The sequence below is a fragment of the Mus caroli genome, unplaced genomic scaffold, assembly GCF_978045245.1.
Source record: "Mus caroli unplaced genomic scaffold, Mus_caroli_1 scaffold_20, whole genome shotgun sequence".
NCBI classification, from domain to species: domain Eukaryota; kingdom Metazoa; phylum Chordata; class Mammalia; order Rodentia; family Muridae; genus Mus; species Mus caroli.
This window is the reverse complement of record NW_028227275.1, coordinates 17,460,556-17,481,439: the sequence shown is the minus strand read 5'-3', so window position 1 is coordinate 17,481,439 and position 20,884 is coordinate 17,460,556. Positions and strand designations below refer to the sequence as shown.

Sequence of the window (20,884 nt, the reverse complement as noted above, 5' to 3'; positions counted from 1 at the left end):
GACTGTGTATTAAATTCCTATAAGCTGCTAATAACAAAGTAACATAAACTAGATAGCCTAAACAAAGACAAGTCTATTGTCTATACTTCTAGGAACTATACAGGCATTGTCAAGGTGACAGAAGAATTTGTTCCTTTTTAGAGTGCTAAAGAAGGAAACACACACACACACACACACACACACACACACACACACACACACGCACGCACGCACGCGCTCATCATTTCCCCCTCCCCCACTCCCTTTCTTCCCTCCAGTCTCAGTTTCTTTCTTGTTGCATGGGTGGGGGTTGGCCTTAAGGCCAACTAGAGCACTTCTGGTTACTGTCAAGGCATACAAACCACTGCTTCACCTTAGGGCTGTCATGCTATGCTGGTCTTTGCTGTGTTCGGCATAGCCGGATAGGTCTATCAATTGCTTCCCTCCCTTAGAAGTTTGCATGGTACCTTCTGGTACCACGAAAGCCAGTTCTCGGGTGATTATCCTGGGTTAGGGCTTTTAGGGTAATGCTAAACCAACTTTATCTCCTGGAGGGGCTGCCTGACTGCTCATTTTCCTGTCTACCATAATGTTTACGGTATGATATATTATTGGTTTATGAGATATTCTAGCTGAGGAGAGAGGGGTGGAAATGGGACACATTAAACTACTGCAAGATTCAGTCATTTAAAAAGACATTTGAATTATAAATAGTGTAACCTGAACTCCCCTGATGAACAATATATGGGGGCTGGGAGGAACTTTTCTCTGCTTTCTCATACTGTTGTGAGTCCTGTGTTATCCCCTAACTCCTAGCATGTCTGTCTCCTTAGTCAATAACGACAGTGAGGAAGAGGATGATGACTGTGGGCTGATCCCAACTGCGGAGGAAATTCCTGACGACGCAGCTTCCTTGACCATGAGAAGGGAAAACAGCCTTCGCCGAACACTGAGCCGCAGGTAGCTCGTGTGTTCAGTTGGCAACTCTTACCGCTTCCTCAACTCTACTTGATCTTTCTTTCTCTATGTAGACTTTTCCCAAGAGAATAGATGTCATGAAGAGTCAGCTCTGCCTGTTTCCTTGGGTGGCGGAGGGAGGGCTAGGGCTGTGGCAGTTTAGCAGCCCTCCACTCTGAATGTTCAAGGTTGTAACACCTGCTTGTACGAAGATCTCTGCGAAGTGTCTCCATGCTCAAGGGTGTTTTCCCTTCTCTACCTCAGCTCTAGGTCTGGCAGCAGGCGTGGGAAGTCCCTCAAAAGCTCCTTGAAAATTAAAAGTGTGAATGCCTTGAATAAGAAGGAGGAAGTAGTGAAAGGACAAAAACTAATTAAGAAGGAATTTGTGGAAACTGGGAAGGTAAACACACACAGACACACACACACACACACACACGACCTATCAAGCTATGTAACTGATGTGTGGAGAACAGGGACACTTCTCTGAAGTACAATTCCCGGAGCTGGAGCGCACTAGCACCAGAGGCAGAGCATGCAACACAACGTAAGGAGACTTAAAAGCACAGCTTCTAAGGTCTTAATAAATGCTGGCCTTTGCAACCCTCTTCTGTGTGGTTTTCATCACAGTTAAATGCTAATTAATAATGGCTATTTACCTGGCAGGGCACTTAGCCTCAACACACCCTGGCCAAGGGTAGAAATGGTGATCACAGGCTACTAAGTTTTGCTACCCACTTTCCCAGGAGACATCACTCCTTGACTTAATTAGCCCAAACACCGAAAACAACCTGGGGAGGACAGGATTTATTTTATCGTACACTTCCCAGTCATGGTCCATCGCTGAGGGAAGTCAAGGCAGGAACTCAAGCAGGTCAGGAATAAGAGACAGGAACTCAAGCAGAAGCTATGGACAAAGGTTGCTTAATAGCTTGTGGTTCATGGCTTGCTCCGCCTGCTTTCTTATAGAGCTAGGTAGTAGCACCGCCCACGGTGACCTGAGACCTCCCATATCAACAATTGATCAGAAAAATACACCACAGGCTTATCTGCAAGTCCATCTGGAGGGGGACCTCTCTCCATTAAGCCTCCCTCTGCCTAACTTTTTGCCAAATAAAGATATTTGATAAATAATTATCCAGCACAAGCCCCCACCCCACCCCCATCCCAACGGTGAGTTTTCTTTAATTCTTCACCCAAAGCCCTCAAGGATAATGTTGAATGGGTTCTTTGCAGGTAAAGTTCTCCATCTACCTGAAATATCTGCAAGCGGTAGGATGGTGGTCCCTGTTCTTCATCGTCATCTTCTATGTATTGAACTATGTTACTTTTATTGGCTCTAACCTCTGGCTGAGTGCTTGGACCAGTGACTCTGAAAAACAGAATGGGACCAACAATTCAACTTCTCAGAGGGACATGAGAATCGGGGTCTTTGGAGCTCTGGGAATAACACAAGGTATGTCTAGTGGCTATGATAGACGTCTCTATGGGATTTGTCTGGACCTGTCCATTTCCTACAACTCAGGGAAGCATTTGCCATTGTGTCCCAGGCACAGGTCTTCAGGTGCATGGTATTAACAATGGTGACTCTGTTTCTAGGTATATTTTTGCTTAGTTCAAGCCTAAGGAGTATATATGCTTGCAGAGATGCATCCAAAACTTTGCACAGGCAGCTGTTAACCAACATTCTTCGCGCACCCATGAGTTTTTTTGACACAACTCCCACAGGCCGGATTGTGAACAGATTTGCTGGGGTAAGTTTCTCAATACACTGGGGTTCTTGCTTAGATGCTGAGGGTCTTTCTAATTGTGGGATTATGGGGAGAGAGAGAGAGAGAGAGAGAGAGAGAGAGAGAGAGAGAGAGAGAGAGAGAGAGAGAGGAGTCCTACGGATGGACACCTCAGGCTTTTCAGTAGTTTATTATCTAGTGAAGGAGAAAATCCAAAGAAAAGACTTACAGTATGGTTAAAAACAGCAATGGCATGTGCAGAGGCATTCTGGGTACAATGGAATGGTAGAAAAAGAGAGCAAGCTCAAACCAGATGGCAGATGAGGACAATCAGAAAAGCTGATATTAAATCATTGAGGTGAGGGAAACAGTGAGCATGGTAGTGGTGGTCGGGGGGGGGGGGGGCAATAGAACTGGGAGAGGGGAGATGCCACAGAAAAGCATGCTCGCTGCTCAGGACGGCTAATGGAAGGGAGCATAGGGTGACTGTTTCCTTGACTTGTCTCCATTCTCAAATCTTTTAATGCTTTGAGGACCAGTAAGTTAGGTCTGAATTTTGGGTTGGGATATCTGTATGGAAAGGGAATCTCGAACACTTGCTTCTATCTGCGCAGATCCCAGGACTGGGGCCACTGGGGCATTCCTTTTCTACCATCAGTTGGGTTGGTTTTTTTGGTTTTTTGGTTTTTTTTTTTCAATGAGCCTGGTACTATTAGATGTGAAGATGGCTTCCTTCTATGGACTAGACCTAAATATTCATTGTTTCCTCTAAGTGCATCCAAAATGGAAGCTTCAGGATTCGAGGCAGAAACCAGGCAATGCTGAATGACTGTGAAGTGTCGTCAGCACAGGTTTTAGTTCTCTGCTTATGGAAGGGGAAAAGCGCTTTATAAGATGTACGAATAGGCCTGCCCTGTGGGTGGATCGTAGCCTACAGTCAGGATCTGAGCACACGGCAATCGCTTAGGAAGTAGACAGGTAACTTGCCATTTCCCCCCTACCTATAAGGTAGAAATAGCAAAGCTGCCATTGGAGACCACTTAGAGGCTGCCTGCCCGTTAGTCAGTAAAGAGCACATACTTTTGGATGCAGATATTTCTCAGAAGAATTAGACAGTCTCTGCAGTCTTTCTGGTGTCATTATATGTATGGTCTGTCTTCTGGGGTCTTCCTGTGAGCTAGTTAGACTTCAATCAGATTTGCTGACTGGTCCTACTTGAGAAAGAAAACTTACAATCATATAGTAAATTATGTTGCAGGGGTGGTTCAGGGCGGTGAGCAAGTCTGATGTGGGGTCTTCTAGAAACAAAGATTTGGAGTCCTTAAAAAAAAGAGAGAGAGTACACTTGGGAGGCAGAGGCAGGCAGATTTCTGAGTTCGAGGCCAGCCTGGTCTACAGAGTGAGTTCCAGGAAAGCCAGGGCTACACAGAGAAACCCTGTCTCTGAAAACCAGAGAGAGAGAGAGAGAGAGAGAGAGAGAGAGAGAGAGAGAGAGAGAGAGAGAGAGAGAGAGAAAGAGAGAAAGAGAAAGAGAGAAAGAGAAAGAGAAAGAGAGGGCTGGTGAGATGGCTCAGTGGTTAAGAGCACCGACTGCTCTTCCAAAGGTCCTGAGTTCAAATCCCAGCAACCACATGGTGGCTCACAACCATCCATAAGATCTGATGCCCTCTTCTGGAGTGTCTGAAGACAGCTACAGTGTACTCACATATAATAAAATAAAATAAATAAATCTAAAAAAAAAAAAGAAAAAAAGAAAGAGAAAGAGAGAGAGAGTAGAAGAAAAAAAAGGTGGAGAATCTAAGATAGGTGAGGATCAAAGTAATTCTCGTAGAAGTGGTGGCTAGTGAGGCTTTGGCTTATCTGCCAGCCCTGGACATGGCTAACTTATGTGCATGCTGACATAGCGTGGGACAGGTACATAGACTCAGAAGCACCTCAGTACAGAACTCTCTTGTCCCTGGCTGAACTTGGGAAACTCCAGAAATCATCTGGACTTGTCTTAGTGCTCCCATGCGCAGTTGATGTATAGGATTAACATAGTCCTCTAGGAAAGCCAGGGGAGGGCAACCCAAGATCTAAAATAGGCTTTCCAAGCGTGTTGCAAACCATCTACCCTTCCATTAGTTTCCTCAGTTTATTTCTCACAACACGAGACAACATGGCAGTTAAGCCATCTTCTGCTTCTGAGTTCCTTGGCTGGGACGCTAAGCAGTGGGAGATAGATTCAGCCCCCTTTCCTTTCCCTCTAAAACTCTATGAAATAAATGGAATATACGTAAAGGTGGGAGACAAAACTTTGTACACCAGAGTTTTAAAACAAGTGTGTATTGGATGTCTCTTGTGCGCCAGACTCTCTACTGGCGATTTAATAGGCCGAGAACCCGTAAAATGAGGATTCTCTGAAAGACTCTAGTAGTTTGCAGTGTAGGTCTCATGAAGGTGAAGAATGAGAGAGTGAGAAATCCACCAGATCTATTGGGAAAGCGGAAGCTTATTACCATAGGGCTCTGGAAGAATTTAGAAAAGTAAGGAGACCACAAAAATCTGATTAATTTTGGAGGACTGGTATGATCTATTACAAATGGACGGCTTGAGATGAAATGGCAAAATCCCGAGGAACTGAGACAACCTGAGCGTGCCGGACGGAATCGGGAAGATGAGCAACGTCTTACAAGCTCACTGGCTCATCGTCTCTCCTAATCTGTATCCCTAGGATATTTCTACGGTGGACGACGTACTCCCCCAGACTTTTCGAAGCTGGCTGCTGTGTTTCTTCGGCATAGTTAGCACTCTCGTGATGATCTGCATGGCCACCCCCGTCTTCGCCATTATCATCATCCCTCTCAGCGTTCTCTATGTATCTGTGCAGGTGGGCTTGGGAAAGACAGGCGGGGACTCCCCCCTCTGCTTCCGAGAGCCCTGAGATGCGTCCCTTAGGTTTAACGTGGGCAGCTCCTCTACAGAGTCTTTGATGTGCCCAGAAAAGCACGGGACCACCCAGAGCTCAGTTGTCAGTATGAGTCAGTGTGTGGGTCACAGCATATGTCACCCTAAGCTGCCCCCAGAGAGCTTGGGTAGGGAACATGTTTGGATTCAAGACGTTTCGTTGATATTGTTTATTCTTTTATGTCACGTGTTGTTAGTTGAAGATGAGGTTGTTAAGTGGCAAGGGGGTGTTTGTTTGTTTGTTTAACGTTCATTGGTGTTCCGTTTCCATGTATGACTGTGTGAGGATGTCAGATCCCCTGGAAATGGAGTTACAGACAGTTGTGAACTGACATGCGGGTGCTGGGAATTGAACCCAGGTCCTTTGGAAGTGCAGCCAGTGCTCTTAACCTCTGAGCCATCTCTCCTATTTTGAGGGGTAGCCTTCAAAATATATAGCCTGGTGGCAGAGTGCTGAGAGGGAGAAGGAAGGGGACTGTCACTAACTGACTCTTGGTTTTTGAGTTCAGGTGTTTTATGTGGCTACATCCCGCCAGCTGAGACGGTTGGATTCTGTCACCAAATCTCCCATCTATTCTCACTTTAGTGAGACTGTCTCTGGTTTGCCTGTTATCCGCGCCTTTGAGCACCAGCAGAGATTTCTAGCCCACAGCGAGAAGCAGATTGACATCAACCAGAAATGTGTCTTTTCTTGGATTACCTCCAACCGGTGAGGCCTCCCTTAAGGATTTACTTAAATGAACGTCTCAGATTTCTGCATGTCTGACATTTGGCATGGGAGAGCAGGCATAGCCAGTGGTATAAAATTCATCCTGGACAGACACACACACACACACACACACACACACACACACACACACACGACCTATCAAGCTATGTAAATTGAAAGAAGAAAGTACGGACTTTGGAGTTACAGACTGGTTCTCCATCCCAGGCCCGTATTGAGCAAGCGAGGTGAATTGCCGTGCCCTCGCTAAGGAAATAGCATTGTCTTACTTTCTCAGTTATGGTAAAAGTCACATGACATGTGTGAGTCTTTGGAAACTCAAGTACCGTTCAACTGCTGGGTAAATTGAACGTCTTGTGTTTGGTTCCCTGAGCCGGGAGTCGAGACTTTTCCTAGGCACGATGCTCAAAGGTGACTAAGAAGCAGAGGTCCCAGGGAGGGGAGTCAGGAAGTTTAGTAAGATGCAAATGACAAGAAGGGAGAAGGTCACCTGCGCAGACTGGAAATCAGGAGACCGTGACAAGCAGTTAGGGATGCCTTTGAAAGAGAAAGATCCAGGGAACAGAAATTCTTCAGTGGCTTGAGTTGTTAAGGGCAGGCCAGTGGTGATCAGTATTCTTTGGAACATGGAGAGGTCAGAGGTTCTGGTTAGACTTTCCAAGAAGAAAAAGGCATATGAGTAAACCCATCGGATCCTAATTGTAATACCTGCTAGAATTATTGGTACAAATTTAATTAAATATATTTTATTTCAGAGGGCTAACTTTTTACAAAGGATGTTAAACTATGTGTTCCTCAGCCCCCCATAAAGCCCAGTTTATCCCCCTGTAGCCAACTCACACCTAACTTGTTTCTGCTCCCAGTTTTTCTCCACTTCAAAAGAAGTGCGAAGGCAGTGCTGTACTGAAGGCTCTGTAGCTTATGGGTGCCACTGCTTCCTGGTGCCAATCAAAAGAAACCGCTGCTCATTGCAAATGCAGATGCTTGCCAGGCTGGTGGCACATGCCATTAACCCCAGCAGAGCTCCAGGCCCCCCAAAGGCTGCATAATGAGACCTTGCCTCAAAGAAAAGGAAAAGGGAAAGGGAAAAAGGGAAAGGGAAAGGGAAAGGGAAAGGGAAAGGGAAAGGGAAAGGGAAAAGGAAAAGGAAAAGGAAAAGGAAAAGGAAAAGGAAGTGTAGGTGCTAAACTCACATGTGGCCCTTGAATCAGATCTCATCCAAAAGGGCTAAACATAGTTTAGATGAATTTGTATGTTAGGTTTTGAGCATTTGTCCTATGTAATTTTTATGACTTGGGACTTGGGGAAGTATTTCATTGTAGGATCCCTTTAGTTTAGGAGACTCTTCTAGAACCTTTAAAATGTGACTTATTTCCTTCAAAAAATCAATGTAATGGACTATCAAAGATTCAAGTATTTCTAAACCAAAATGAGGTAGCTCCTAAGAGCACAGCGTACCAACTGAAGCCTCTAAGAGTGTTTTACGAGCCCCCAGGTTCCTGGTGCGGACGAGAGAGTAGAGACCAATGACCCCTCTCTTTCTGCTTCCGTCACTGCGCAGGTGGCTTGCCATTCGCCTGGAGCTGGTTGGAAATCTGATTGTCTTCTGCTCAGCCTTGCTTCTGGTTATTTATAAGAATTCCTTAACCGGGGACACTGTGGGCTTTGTTCTGTCCAACGCCCTCAACGTGAGTCTGAGGACTGAAAGTCTGGCTAGGTCAACCAGTCTGACACTAAGTCTGATGTGTATGCAAGGAGGAGCGCATGCATGGCTTTTACTCTTTTCTGACCCAGAAGAACGAGGAAGACCAGTTCAAACCCTGGCTCCACATCTTCACCCGAGAGCACTCTGCTTACCTCGTTTAAGTAGGCAGCGTACCATCTGCCAGAGCAGGCACGGATCCTACTGTCCTAGTGGCTTGAAAAGACAATGTTTCTTGATTGTTTTGCTTCCTTCACTGGTTCCAGTCCACAGAGATCATGCATTTACTCTCTGGAATATCGGATTAATCCTTTGGTCAAACAACTCCTGAGCTTGCTTTTCTTATATCACAGAACAAGTTAAAAACAAAATTATTATGGGGACTCTGACAGAAACATATAACAAATGTCACTACGGCACTGCAGGACACTTGGGGGCTAAAGGCTGACATTTTACATCCCAGCGTCTGAGGCTGTGGCTTAGCACCACCTTAGCTACTTTGGACATCACGCCATCTCGCTATGCAGCTCTTCCAAGCACCTTATATTCATGTGCTTTATACTGCACTGTTGACATTAGAAATTAGTGAGGCTCAGCAGGCAGGGGATGATGCACGTTTTTAGTCCCGGCACTCAGGAGGCAGAGGCAGGTGGATCTCTGTGGGTTTGAGGCCAGCCTGGTCTACAGAGTGAGTTCCAGGACAGCCAGGGCTACACAGAGAAACCCTGTCTCAGAAAACAAAAACAAAAACAAACAAAAAAGAGATTAATGAAGCTCCAGGAGGCTTATGAGAGGGCACCCAGAGTCACTTGGTTCTTTTTGCCATTTTATCCCTCAGTTCAGTCAAGGCAGAGTAGGACACCGTTAGATTGAACCAAGATTAAATATTCAAGTGTCAACAATTATACATGGTCCTACACAAAGTTGCCACTCTTAGTCTTCATGGCCTGGTCTGGGATGTGTGGCTCTCTCTCTCTCTCTCTCTCTCTCTCTCTCTCTCTCTCTCTCTCTCTCTCTCTCTCAGCTCTCATTCACTCCACAAACCTCCTGTGATAATGTGCAAGCTCTCGATGCCTTCTTGAAAAAGCTCACATCTGAGTAATCCCAGTACTGCAGACTGGCCTGCACCATGTGGTTAAACACATCCGTGTGGTGGCTGGGAGACATCTAGACCCAGGGAGGACAAGGGACCATATGGATACCCAACCTTGATGGCTAAGAGAGAGACAGTCTTGCTTGACAGTCTGCTTGTTCCCCGATTCTTTTCTCATAGTATCCCCCATTTGTAGAGTACCATCTACAATTCTACAAATACACTAGGTTTGCAGGCATTAGACCTGAACTCTGGTACCAGTTCACCAAGAGCCAACCTCTTTCACCCAAGCTTTACCCCTGAATGATTCAGAGTTCATATCGCCCTTCATGTGAGCACCACACAGCTAAGTATTCAATTGTTACCCAGCCAATCAGTGTACTGGTCTTATTTCTATGCTAAGAAAATAAGAATTACAAAAGAATTGTCCTTTTTATATCACCACAGCCCTTGAATATAAATTAACTGCTCAGTTAACCTTGTGGTATAACTAACTAATTGAGGTGGTTTCTGAACCTGAATGTGTATATGTGTGTGTGTGTTGTGTGGTATTGTGTGTGTGTATGGTGTGTGTATATGTGTGTGTTGTGTGTGTGATGTGTGTGGTATGTGTGTGTGGCATGTGTGTGTGTATGTTGTGTGTGTGTGTGTGCTATGTGTGTGTATGGTGTGTGTATATGTGTGTGTTGTGGTGTATGTGTGGTGTGTGTTTGATATTATAATTTTTTCTTCTTCTATAGATCACACAAACCCTGAACTGGCTAGTGAGGATGACGTCAGAAGCAGAGACCAACATCGTGGCTGTTGAGCGAATAAATGAATACATAAATGTGGATAATGAGGTGAGAGTTATCGAAACCCGGGCGGAGGTCCCCAGCACGCTCTCAAGAGGGCATCTTTAGCTTTTTGTTTGTTTGTTTGTTTTGTTTTTTTCAAGACAGAGTTTCTCTGTATAGCCCTGGCTGTCCTGGAACTCACTTTGTAGACCAGGCTGGCTTCGAACTCAGAAATCTGCCTGCCTCTGCCTCCCGAGTGCTGGGATTAAAGGTGTGCGCCATCACGCCTGGCTGCATCTTTAGCTTTAAAGAACAACTTTCAAGTCTCGCATGCTCTAACCCAAAGGACTTAATTTCTTCAAATGTAAGAGGAGGAAACAGTTTTCCTAAATGGTGATGTCGTTCTAGAAACCCATAGAGCAACCTTGTAGGGTGTCTTATTGAATAAAGTCAGAAAAGCCCAGTCCACTCAGGTAGAGGTCCCCGCTACCCTTCTGTTAAATGCTATGAGTCCCACGTCAGCTGTTGGCTGGGCTGCTACCACGTCCAGCGTTTCTCATCCTTTCCCCTTGCCAGGCGCCGTGGGTGACCGACAAGAAGCCTCCCGCAGATTGGCCCAAAAAAGGTGAGATCCAGTTCAACAACTATCAAGTGCGGTATCGGCCGGAGCTGGATCTGGTCCTGAAAGGGATCACTTGTAACATCAAGAGCACCGAGAAGGTGGGTGAGAAAGACAGTCTGCTTGGGAGGACTCAGGGAATAGCCGGGCACAGAAGGAGGGTCCCAGGCCTTCACCGTTTGGGTGCAGGGAGAGAATGAGAATTCTTCCTGGACTCTGGGAACGTGGAAGGAACCCACCAGGAGGGCTGGATCCTGACTCCCTGCCAGCCCACTGGGGCTCGTTTCCTGTGCAGGCTTAAGGTGTGAAGCCTCAGACCTGGACGCAGAACTGCCGAGAATGGTGTGTAGCTGGCTGAGCCTAAGCAGGAGAGAGTCTAGTGTTCTGGTCTTTGAAGTTGAGTACACTCTTACAGGTCTAATGGAGCAAAGCTATCCATCAAATTAATCAACCTAGGCAAGGAGGCTGAGGACCAGGGTGACCCAAGGCTCATCTGGTGACAAGTCTTTCCTTCCCGCCACTAAAAGTCAAAACAAACAACCCAGTTCTCCCTGTGGTAGCTCAGATACTCAAATCAGAGCATCATGGGCAGATTAGCATGGCCCCCGAGCGAGGGGACACACAGATCCATGAAGTGCTCTACAGTTTAGAACTCCAGGCAGCCAAGGAATGCTGAGAGAGGAAGGAGAGAGTTAGCCATCCCCAAGGAAGCACGCGGCAGATGTCCGTCCCTGAAAACTTACATACACGCGGCGTTACACAGACCACGCAGCTCACGCTTAGGGATGTACGTCTGTGTATTCATGTGAATATTACATATATTCGTGTATATATATCATATATATTCATGTATTACATATATGCATGTAACAACAGTTAATGAGAAAAGAGACGATGGATTTGAGAGAGAATAAGGAAGGGTGTGTGGGGGAGGCTTGGAGGGGAGAAAGGACGGGGAGAAATGTAACTATACTCTCAGAAGACAAGAGAGGTAATACAAAATAAATTATTACATTTTTATTTATTTTGTGGGTGTGCACATGCACGTGTGAAGGACACAGAACAACCTGTTCCACCGTGTAGGTTCCAGGGGTTGAACTCGGGTCATTTGGCTTAGCAGCGAATGCCATTACCTATGCAGCCATCCCAAAGTTTCTTTCTGTCTACTTTGAAATTAAAAAATTATTTATTTTATGTATGTGAGTACCCAGTCACTGTCTTCAGACACACCAGAAGAGGGCATCGGATCCCATTACAGATGACTGTGAACCACCATGTGGTTGCTGGGAATTGAACTCAGGACCTCTGGAAGAGCAGTCAGTGCTCTTAACCACTGAGCCATCTCCCCATTCCTCTGTCTACTTTTTAAATAAAATCTTTTTTAAAAAGGGAATAAGCTATGACTGTCAAGATTGGCGGTGACAACAACGGAGAAGAGGGTTTGTCTATTTCCAGCGGCCATGGTCTTCAGCACACAACTCAGGCGGAGTATGGGAGAGCCATTTTTTTTTCTTGACATCTGGGCATTTTTTCCCTCTCATCAAAACTAAAAGCCATTTGATATATTTGGTATGGGGTTCTTTTTATCACGTGCGATTGTGAATACATAGGCTAAATTTTTTTTTCCTCCAAGAATTGCATGTTGAAGTCGATGTAAATGAACTATATTCACAGGTCGGTGTGGTGGGCAGGACCGGAGCTGGAAAATCATCCCTCACAAACTGCCTTTTCAGGATCTTAGAATCTGCAGGTGGCCAGATCACCATTGATGGGATTGATATTGCCTCCATTGGACTGCACGACCTTCGAGGGCGACTGACCATCATCCCCCAGGTTAGTTAACGAGGACTCACTTGGGCACACGCAGTGAGGAAACACTGATATGCATTCAATTACAAATACAACTCCGGCAGTTGCTTTGCTTAGTTTTCTTGTCATTGTACCTGTCAAGAAACAACTTACAGGAGGAAGGGTTATTTCGGCCCGCTGAGAAGGGGCACAGTTCTTGGTGGTAAGGCATAGCAGTAGGCATGTGGGTCCTACTGTGTCTGCACTCTCCAAGTGTCAAATATAGACACTCTCTTCCAAAAGTTGACTATCAAGATTCATCTTCATACCACGATTCCAGACTAATTCCCTGAGATTCTGTTTCTCGACTAAAGAGTTCTGTCTGTCTTTTGCATGTGACCGGTGGCTGCTAGAAGCGACCAGTAGGTGGCAGCAACGCGCCAGCACTCGGATAGAGCAGATGATTGCTTGGCGTTTCTGTTAGCCCATCAGGGTTTGCCGAGACCTTTGTAATTAGCAGTAGCAATTTTGCCGCCGAAGCTTGAAGTCATTAAGCTTTATACTCCTCATTTGATGCGGCTAAAAGATAGAGGAGGGAATTTGCTGCGGGTTTTTGCCAGCAAGCGGAACATTCATCGTATCAGCAAGAAAGACCGTCTCCCTTTGGCTTGCTCTATGGACCCTACCGAGTTAAGGATTGCCACAGAGACCTCTCCACTCACAGGAGGCGGGAGAACCATCGCTCCCTCTGCACTGTGGCCTGGTGCCTGTGGAGGGTTTGAAGTTGCTTAGTACAAGGTGACATTAGATGCCCTCTCTGTCACTCTCCCCTCTATTCCACTGAGACAAGGTCTCTCGAGGAACCTGTAGCTCGCCGTTTTGGGATTTGCTGTTGTTGTTGTTGTTTTAAGATGTTTTATTTTATGTGGTATGGGTGTTTGCCTGTGTGTATCTAAGAGAATTTGGACCTGGCTCTCACAGAAGCCTGGCATTAAGATCATGTGTTAAGGAGTGTTGTAGGCTGCCGTGTGGGTGCTAGGAAACGAATCTGGATCCTCTGCAAGAATACTACGTAGCAAGTGCTTTTAACCACAAGCCCCCTCGGGAGGATTTTTGTCTTTGGCCTTTTGGTTTTGTTTTGGCTAGCTCAGTGGTGGGTATCTCCGGACAGCCTTCTAGTCTCTGCTTCTTTCTCCCTCTCAGTGTGAGCACATAGGCTCCACTTTCTGCGGGATGCTGGGTACTCAAACTCAGGCTTGTGCGTGAGAACATCTCCTCAGGCCAGGGGTTTTCTTAGTTTAGCGCATTCTTCTCTATGGCCTCTTCAAAATGTAAGAGCATCTCAGATGACTACATGATCTCTTTCTACGTCTCTTGGTCTCCCTTGTCCTAAGCCAGGAGGCTTTGTTTCAGGAAATGATGGTCTTTTCATCTGGATGTCTACAAGTGGATCCCACAAGGGAACGAAGCAGGTGCAAACCAAGGACCACCCCACCCCCACCCCCACCCCCACCCCGTTTAGTTTTCCAGTTGCAGGTACTCTGGGCCTTCAGAGGCTTCCAAAAGCTCAATCGTGAGCCAGCTTCCTGCCAAGAGTTCATGCCAGACCACTCCTACCCACGTTCTCCTGGCCACAAAGAATGACTGAGCCCTTTGCTGACATAAGCCCTGATGGCTCCCCATTCTCCAACTTGCAGGAGCCCATTTTGTTCTCTGGGAATCTGAGGATGAATCTCGACCCTTTCAACAAATACTCAGATGAGGAGATCTGGAGGGCCCTGGAATTGGCTCATCTCAAATCCTTTGTGGCTGGCCTGCAACTTGGGTTGCTCCATGAAGTGACAGAGGGCGGTGACAACCTGAGGTAAGCTACTTCTTCCACGGGCTGTGGCAGGGTGTGAGGGAGCTGTTTCTTGTGTTCTGGTATTAGATACCATCTGGCATTGTGGGATTTATAACTGTGTAGGTCAAATTCCTAATGTGTAAAAATGTGATAAAAGCAGATGTTAAACCGGGCGTGGTGGCGCACGCCTTTGATCCCAGCACTCGGGAGGCAGAGGCAGGCGGATTTCTGAGTTTGAGGCCAGCCTGGTCTACAAAGTGAGTTCCAGGACAGCCAGAGCTATACAGAGAAACCCTGTCTGGAAAAACAAAAAAACAAAACAAACAAACACAAAAGCAGATGTTAAAAATGCATAGGAACACTTGTAGTTATGAAATGTGCCCTTCGTGTGACATTATATGACATGAACTTACAAATGCCATTGTAGTGGAAAATCACAGAAACCAGAGTCTCAAGGCTCAGCAGCAACAGCTGGATCCCTGGTCCAACCTGGTCTATTTGTTATGAAACACAGACTGGATGGACATGGGGACATGAAGATCCCCTCGGGCTATAAAAGGCATCTCAGTTTGAGAACCTCCAATTTAAAGGGACACGGATAAGATTTACTGCCTGCAAAGCTCTTGGGCATTGCAGAAACACCTTAAAATGATAACAGTGATTATAGTTTTTACCTTAAAAAAATATATATTTATATCCTGACACTTGGCTTGTGGTCTTCACTGTGCATTTGTTGACGCGAGGGTCTGGCCTTCTCCCTATGAGAGTTTGGGGTTCTCCTTCACATACTGAAGCTGAGCCATTAGGCAAAGCCTGCGGCTCGTGGGTAGTTCTTGCTTCTGACCCAAGTACCTCCACAGTGGAGGCCAGACGCAGACCACCAGCAGCTAAAGCATCAGTAGATCAAACTGGTCTGGAAGCTCTGGGTAAATGTAGGAGCTTCATATGAACACAGAAGCCCAGCCCGTGTGCCTTCTAGTCTGAACCTACATCTTAGCAAGGTTCCCAGGTGGCTTGTGCGCTGTAACCTGAGAAGCCTGCTTAAAGCCCTGGTCCCCAACTAGACTGAGGGACTCAGCCAGAGACCTTAAGTTCCACTGTCCAGACTGTCCCTCAAAACCAACTGAACCCAGGACCACGGTGACTTCACCCAGGGGGCACTTGTATGGCTTGGTAGTGAATGTCATCTGTCTTGCTTTCCTTTGCAACAGATACAGGGGGCAGCAAGGCTTAAATAGCTGTTTAGCCCTATATAAAAGACCACTCAAATATGCAGTCAGTAAATATGTATTAATACCTACTATGTGCCAGGTACTGGAGACACAGAGGCAAACCTCACAGACCCAACCCTGGATTTCCAAGCACATAAAACATATTGGGAGAGGCAGGCTTGTGGGATAAATGGCCACACTGTTAATACTGCAGGGGAGACATGGGGGACATTATGTCAGGATATGACAGTGACATTCCCTGTCTTGTCCGTGCCGAGGGATACTCCACTCTCTTACTAGGGTTTTTACTTCAGACCTGCGTTTCAAGACTTGGTTTAGGGAATTAGAACTTACATATATCAGAGGAGGAACAAAACTGATTAAAATACCTGTGGTAAGTGACAGGGGTGAGCACCAGAGAGCAGAAGAAAGCCGAGGTGGTACCTGTGATCATAAAGTACAGTTGACCCGGGCAGAACTTTGATTCTGCAGTGTGCCTGATCTTACACAACAGACAAACACTGGAAGTTCATTTTGCTTGGCTTCCTATCTCCGGCAGAAATGTTCTTACAGAGGAGTTACAGGACGTTAGTCTAACTGCCCGTTTATTACAATCCCTAATGACCACAGCGGGGAAGAGTAATCAGCAAATTCCCAAATTTTTCCTCCACATCATTTCCCAGAGCTCCTTTATGTAAGCAAGAGGTCCAGCCTTCATTATAGACTTTTACCAAATTAAAGCTATTTGCATTTTACAAGTATATTTGAATTCCACATACATTGCATCTCACACCAAGACACCAGGCTCATTAGATAGCTTCGTCTCTAATCAAGGCAGAAAGTCTTGAACAAATAATTAGCCTGAGACTAGAATTGCACATTAAAATAATGAATGCATTTGCTAAGGCCACAAAGAAATGGCACTGGGGCATCCTTAGGAAGTGCCACCCTATGTCAGCGGTGTCAGGGCAGACGCTGCTGGCGTATGCTCCTGTTATTGGCAACTGCCGCTATCATTTGCCAAATGCAAAAAAGCACTGTTTCTGGGCCAATGTCTTCCAAACTTGCTTGAACATGAAAGTATCTGGAGTGCTTATTAGAAATGTACAACTCTAGGCTGTTCCCCAGTCTGTATAGAAGGAGAGCCAGAGACAAACTTTTTAAATCAAGTATCCCGGTAAGTCTTCTTCCTGCGGAACTTTAGAAAACACTGCCTATAACGGTGGCCATGGTGAGATTTTGAAGTCGTTTTGGAAATCTGGATTGGATCGAATCATGAAACTGACCCCAAGCTACAGCTTTCCCCCTAGTCTTTGGAACTTATATGTGGCTTCTTCTGTTGATTGCAGCATAGGGCAGAGGCAGCTCCTATGCCTGGGTAGGGCTGTGCTTCGAAAATCCAAAATCCTAGTCCTGGACGAAGCCACCGCCGCAGTGGATCTAGAGACGGATAGCCTCATTCAGACAACCATCCGGAACGAGTTCTCCCAGTGCACGGTCATCACCATCGCGCACAGGCTGCACACCGTCATGGACAGTGACAAGTGAGTGTGTGAGCGCCATCACCACCACCCATAGTCATACTCGTGCACATCACTTGGATAGGGACTAGTGAGGGGGCAAAACCTAACCCCAGAGCAACAGTCACAGCTTCAGCTAGAAGCCCAGAGGCACGCCACAGCAGGAGGCTTAACAATGTCATTTGGTACTCTGAGGCTTCACGGTTTTAATACATTTAGCCAAAATTGTACATCAAGCTAATAAAAACTAATGGGGCCAAGGATAAAATAAGAAACTGTACTGATGGACTATGGGAAGCCTAGTCGGTCTTACACAGATGACGGATGTGGACATGGGCCTTCCCAGCTACCACAGCCTCAACCTTTCCTACAATAGGGCAACCGTTTGGAGAGGAAGGAGCCCCGTCTTATACCAAGCATCCTTAAACAACAAGTACTTTGTAGCAAACACATGTATCCTACTGCTCTGGCCCCTGTTGAGTGTTAGACATAGAGCCCTACTAGCTCATTGACCAGTGCTCACTGCTGCGGTTCACTGACTGTTGTCACCTGATCGTTAGACACAGAGCCACCGCTGTTGGCTCCTGCTCACTGCTGAGGCTCATTCATTGTTGGTGACTTATTGACTACAGATTAGTCCTGGTTGTCCTTACAGATTAGGTAAACTGAGACTCTGGACTTTCTAAAGATTTCCTTTCCTCTTTATTTCAGGATAATGGTGCTAGACAGCGGCAAGATTGTTGAATACGGCAGTCCTGAAGAACTGCTGTCCAATATGGGTCCCTTCTACTTGATGGCCAAGGAAGCTGGCATTGAAAGTGTGAACCACACGGAGCTCTAGCAGTGCTCCCTGGAGCTCTAGCAGTGCTCCCGGGCTAGCGGACTAGAAGAACATTTCTTAGTTACTTTGGTTCTTGTGACTGTGTCATAGGGGCAAAGCTACACAGTTTGTTGCTGTTGCTCAGGTTGGCCTCAAACTCTAAGGCTCAAGCAATCTCTGGTCTCAACCACCCTGTAAAAAAAATACACTTAAAAGGGTATCATAAATAAATACTTAAATAAATAGTATCAGGTACCTTAGAAAATCCACAACTGAGCTGGGGAGATAGCTCAGTTGTTAGGGTGCTTGCCTTGAAAGGGTGAGGATCCGATTTGACCCCTGGAACCCCCTTATACTCATTTTTTTAAGTACGGGCATAGTTGTCCATGATAACAGTTTGAGTGTTGGACAGCCAGAGGTAGTCAGGTCCTGGGGCTCACTAGCCAGCCAGCAGAGCTAGCCTGCTTGGAAAATCCCAGATCAGGAAGAGACCCTGTCTCAAAAAACAAAACAAAACAAAAAACAACAACAACAACAAAACCCCTAGGTGGACAGAGCCAAAGGCCTCAACACGCACAAACATCTGCATACACACCTCAAAATGGAAGCCTCGTTGCCTTACCTTCATCATAAGTTCTTGCTACCCCACCATTCCCAGAAATAACCGCTATTCCTAAATTTCATAGTTCTTTTGCCTGTTGTTTTAGTGCTTATTGCCTTCGTATGCTCAGGCCATATATGCTGTTTGATCTGATGTAAATGGACTCATACAGCTTGCGTCCTGTGGCTACACATTTGTTAACAATACATTTGCAGTTTGTCTACACTGATGCGCGTGGCAGGGTTCTCATTCTCTCTCTCTCTCTCTCTCTGTTCTTCAGTAGCACAGCACTGTGCAAACAGATCATACTTTCTTTCCCTACTGACAGAGGTGACTGAGCACTGGGCTTCTCCTCTGTTATCAACATCAGTGCTGTGAACATCCTGGGGTACTGCGTTTGTGTCTATAGTTTGGAAATGGGGGGTGTGCAGTCTTTACATGTATATCCTGAGCAGCTCCAGTTTAAACCGTGAGTATAGCTAAGATCTTATTTTGGGTTCGCTGCGGACACCCCCAGTTTCTTAGGAGGGTTAGTATCTATTTGTGGGCTTCTGGTACATCTGAGTGTATTACAGTGTTTAAAATGTTTTATCTCACAGTTTCAGCATCTGGATTCTTTCTCACCCATTGCCTTTTTAATGTTAATTTTTACTCATTGATTTATTTTATCACTTTTAATTTTAATAATTTAGTTATTTTTAATTTTTAAAAGATTTATTTTATTCCATGAATGTTTTACCTGCGTGCACATACGTGTATCATATGCTCAGAAGTCAGAAGAGGGCTTTAGATCCCCCTGGAACTGGAGTTACATGCAGTTAGAGCCACCTTGTGGGTCCTGGAATCGAACTTGAGCCCTCTGCAAGAACAAGTGCTCTTAACCTTGGTGCCATTTCTCCAGCCCCCTCGTGTATTATTGTGATGTCATATTTCTTTGTATGCTATCTCAACTTTTGCTATGAGCTTTTTACTTCCCTTACAATCTGATCTGAGACTGTCCTTTGAGGTTGGAGTTAAACCCAAATTCTTCCTAAGAGAAAACGCGAAGGCTTCTGCCAAAAACCTGGGATATCACCCAAGCCCCTCGGGACTAAACTCTCCCCTAAGAGTCCAAAGCAGGCAGTTCAGGCAGCTTCAGGGCACAATCATAAAAGACCTGGTTTGTGATTTACAAGTCTCAGGGAGAGTCCCCACTTAAATAGGTAGCACTGGACATGGGTTTTTTGTGGCTGTTGTTAACACCTGAATTCTATGTTCCTCATTTACCTGGCCATTTCAAAAGTAGCCTTTCAAGACTCAGGGTTATCAAAGGAGTCTGTACAGGTTTGTTTATCTTGGCTTTCTCTCTTAACTGGTGTCCTATATTATTGACAGAGGTAGATTTTTAAGCTCTCAGGGTTTGGAAGCCTGCCTGCCTTTGCCCCAACCTCACAGCTCCTTTTTTTTGGATTGTGCTGGAGGATCACTGTAGTCTTCCATTTGAGGCTGTAATTATGAAGACTTGAATCTATCCAGCACTTCGTATTTAGTGAGGTTCTCAGAGGGAGAGTATAGCTAACGTAGGCTACCCTCGCTCTCTTGCCCTGGCGGTGACCAGTTGCATTGGTTATCCAAATCGTAACTCCCCCACTGCCCCCCTCTAAAAGTTGTCCAGATTAGATAACAGTGCTTCCGTTTCCAGCGCCCTAACCGTGGCCAACACAGTTATGTAGGTATTAACCTGTTGCCTTAATGAAGACCTTGCCTTCCCTGACTCTGCAGATTGGATACATTGTAAATAGTTCACAATTAGTGGCCAGTTTTCAAAGCTATTTTGAAATGTTACCAAGGTATAACTGCAAATTAGTAGATATGAATCTAACACCCCATAGGTTGAAAAAAATACCCATTGTCCTACATACTTGGAAAGAACAATTAAACCTGGCACGTCTTGCATGAGGTACCTCCCATTTTTTGTGGCAGGGGAGGACATTTGAAGATTGATTGATACAGTCCTGTACCTCTAACACTCTGTCAGAACTATGTGTGGCTTTAACTCTGCTACTCAGGTTTGCTCTTTTTCTTGCCCCCCCCCCCAATCTTGGTTGCTCCCTTTCTCCACCATCAGCGCATCCTTTCCCTCTTCCTCAGCCCAATTTCTTTTTCACTTCTGGATAATCAGTTAAGTAATAGAATTTTCTTGTTCTGTACTTAAAAAAAAAACCACCTTATTTTCTTCTCAAGTACATTCTAAATCCGTACAATTCTCTAGCTTGCTTCTTAAAACGCGTTTCTAGATACACAACATTTGGAGAACCAAGAGGAACTTTGGAAACCAGAGGAGCAGTTTATATCTGCTGAGCCGTCACTGCCCAACCAGAGCTGTGCACCAGAATAAAGCATCAAGGAGGAAGCAGAGCCCTACCCACCTCCCATTTACATCCCGAACTAATCAGTCCAGGCTGGTCTTTGTATTGTTATCATTAGAGAACTTAGATTTACAGCCAGTTCTATTTATCTATTTATCTATTAAATGTCTAACATTTAAAAAGTCATTTAATGTAAATAAAACTATTTTATTTAAATAAACACCCAA

The 20,884-nt window shown here is 45.6% G+C and overlaps 1 protein-coding gene across 1 annotated transcript in view; it reads left to right on the top strand.

Annotated features, from left to right (window-relative positions):
- Abcc2 (ATP binding cassette subfamily C member 2) overlaps positions 1-20,884 on the top strand; it is a 56,887-nt gene extending 36,003 nt beyond the window's left edge. Inside the window, exons 20-32 of the mRNA XM_085834269.1 lie at positions 813-939; positions 1,201-1,336; positions 2,170-2,389; positions 2,533-2,687; positions 5,377-5,532; positions 6,119-6,318; positions 7,898-8,024; positions 9,872-9,973; positions 10,484-10,627; positions 12,201-12,359; positions 14,012-14,178; positions 16,718-16,912; positions 17,600-20,884. Of these exons, the coding sequence (XP_085690395.1) occupies positions 813-939; positions 1,201-1,336; positions 2,170-2,389; positions 2,533-2,687; positions 5,377-5,532; positions 6,119-6,318; positions 7,898-8,024; positions 9,872-9,973; positions 10,484-10,627; positions 12,201-12,359; positions 14,012-14,178; positions 16,718-16,912; positions 17,600-17,729 (2,018 nt within the window). The 3' untranslated portion in view covers positions 17,730-20,884. The remainder of the gene's footprint in view (positions 1-812; positions 940-1,200; positions 1,337-2,169; positions 2,390-2,532; positions 2,688-5,376; positions 5,533-6,118; positions 6,319-7,897; positions 8,025-9,871; positions 9,974-10,483; positions 10,628-12,200; positions 12,360-14,011; positions 14,179-16,717; positions 16,913-17,599) is intronic.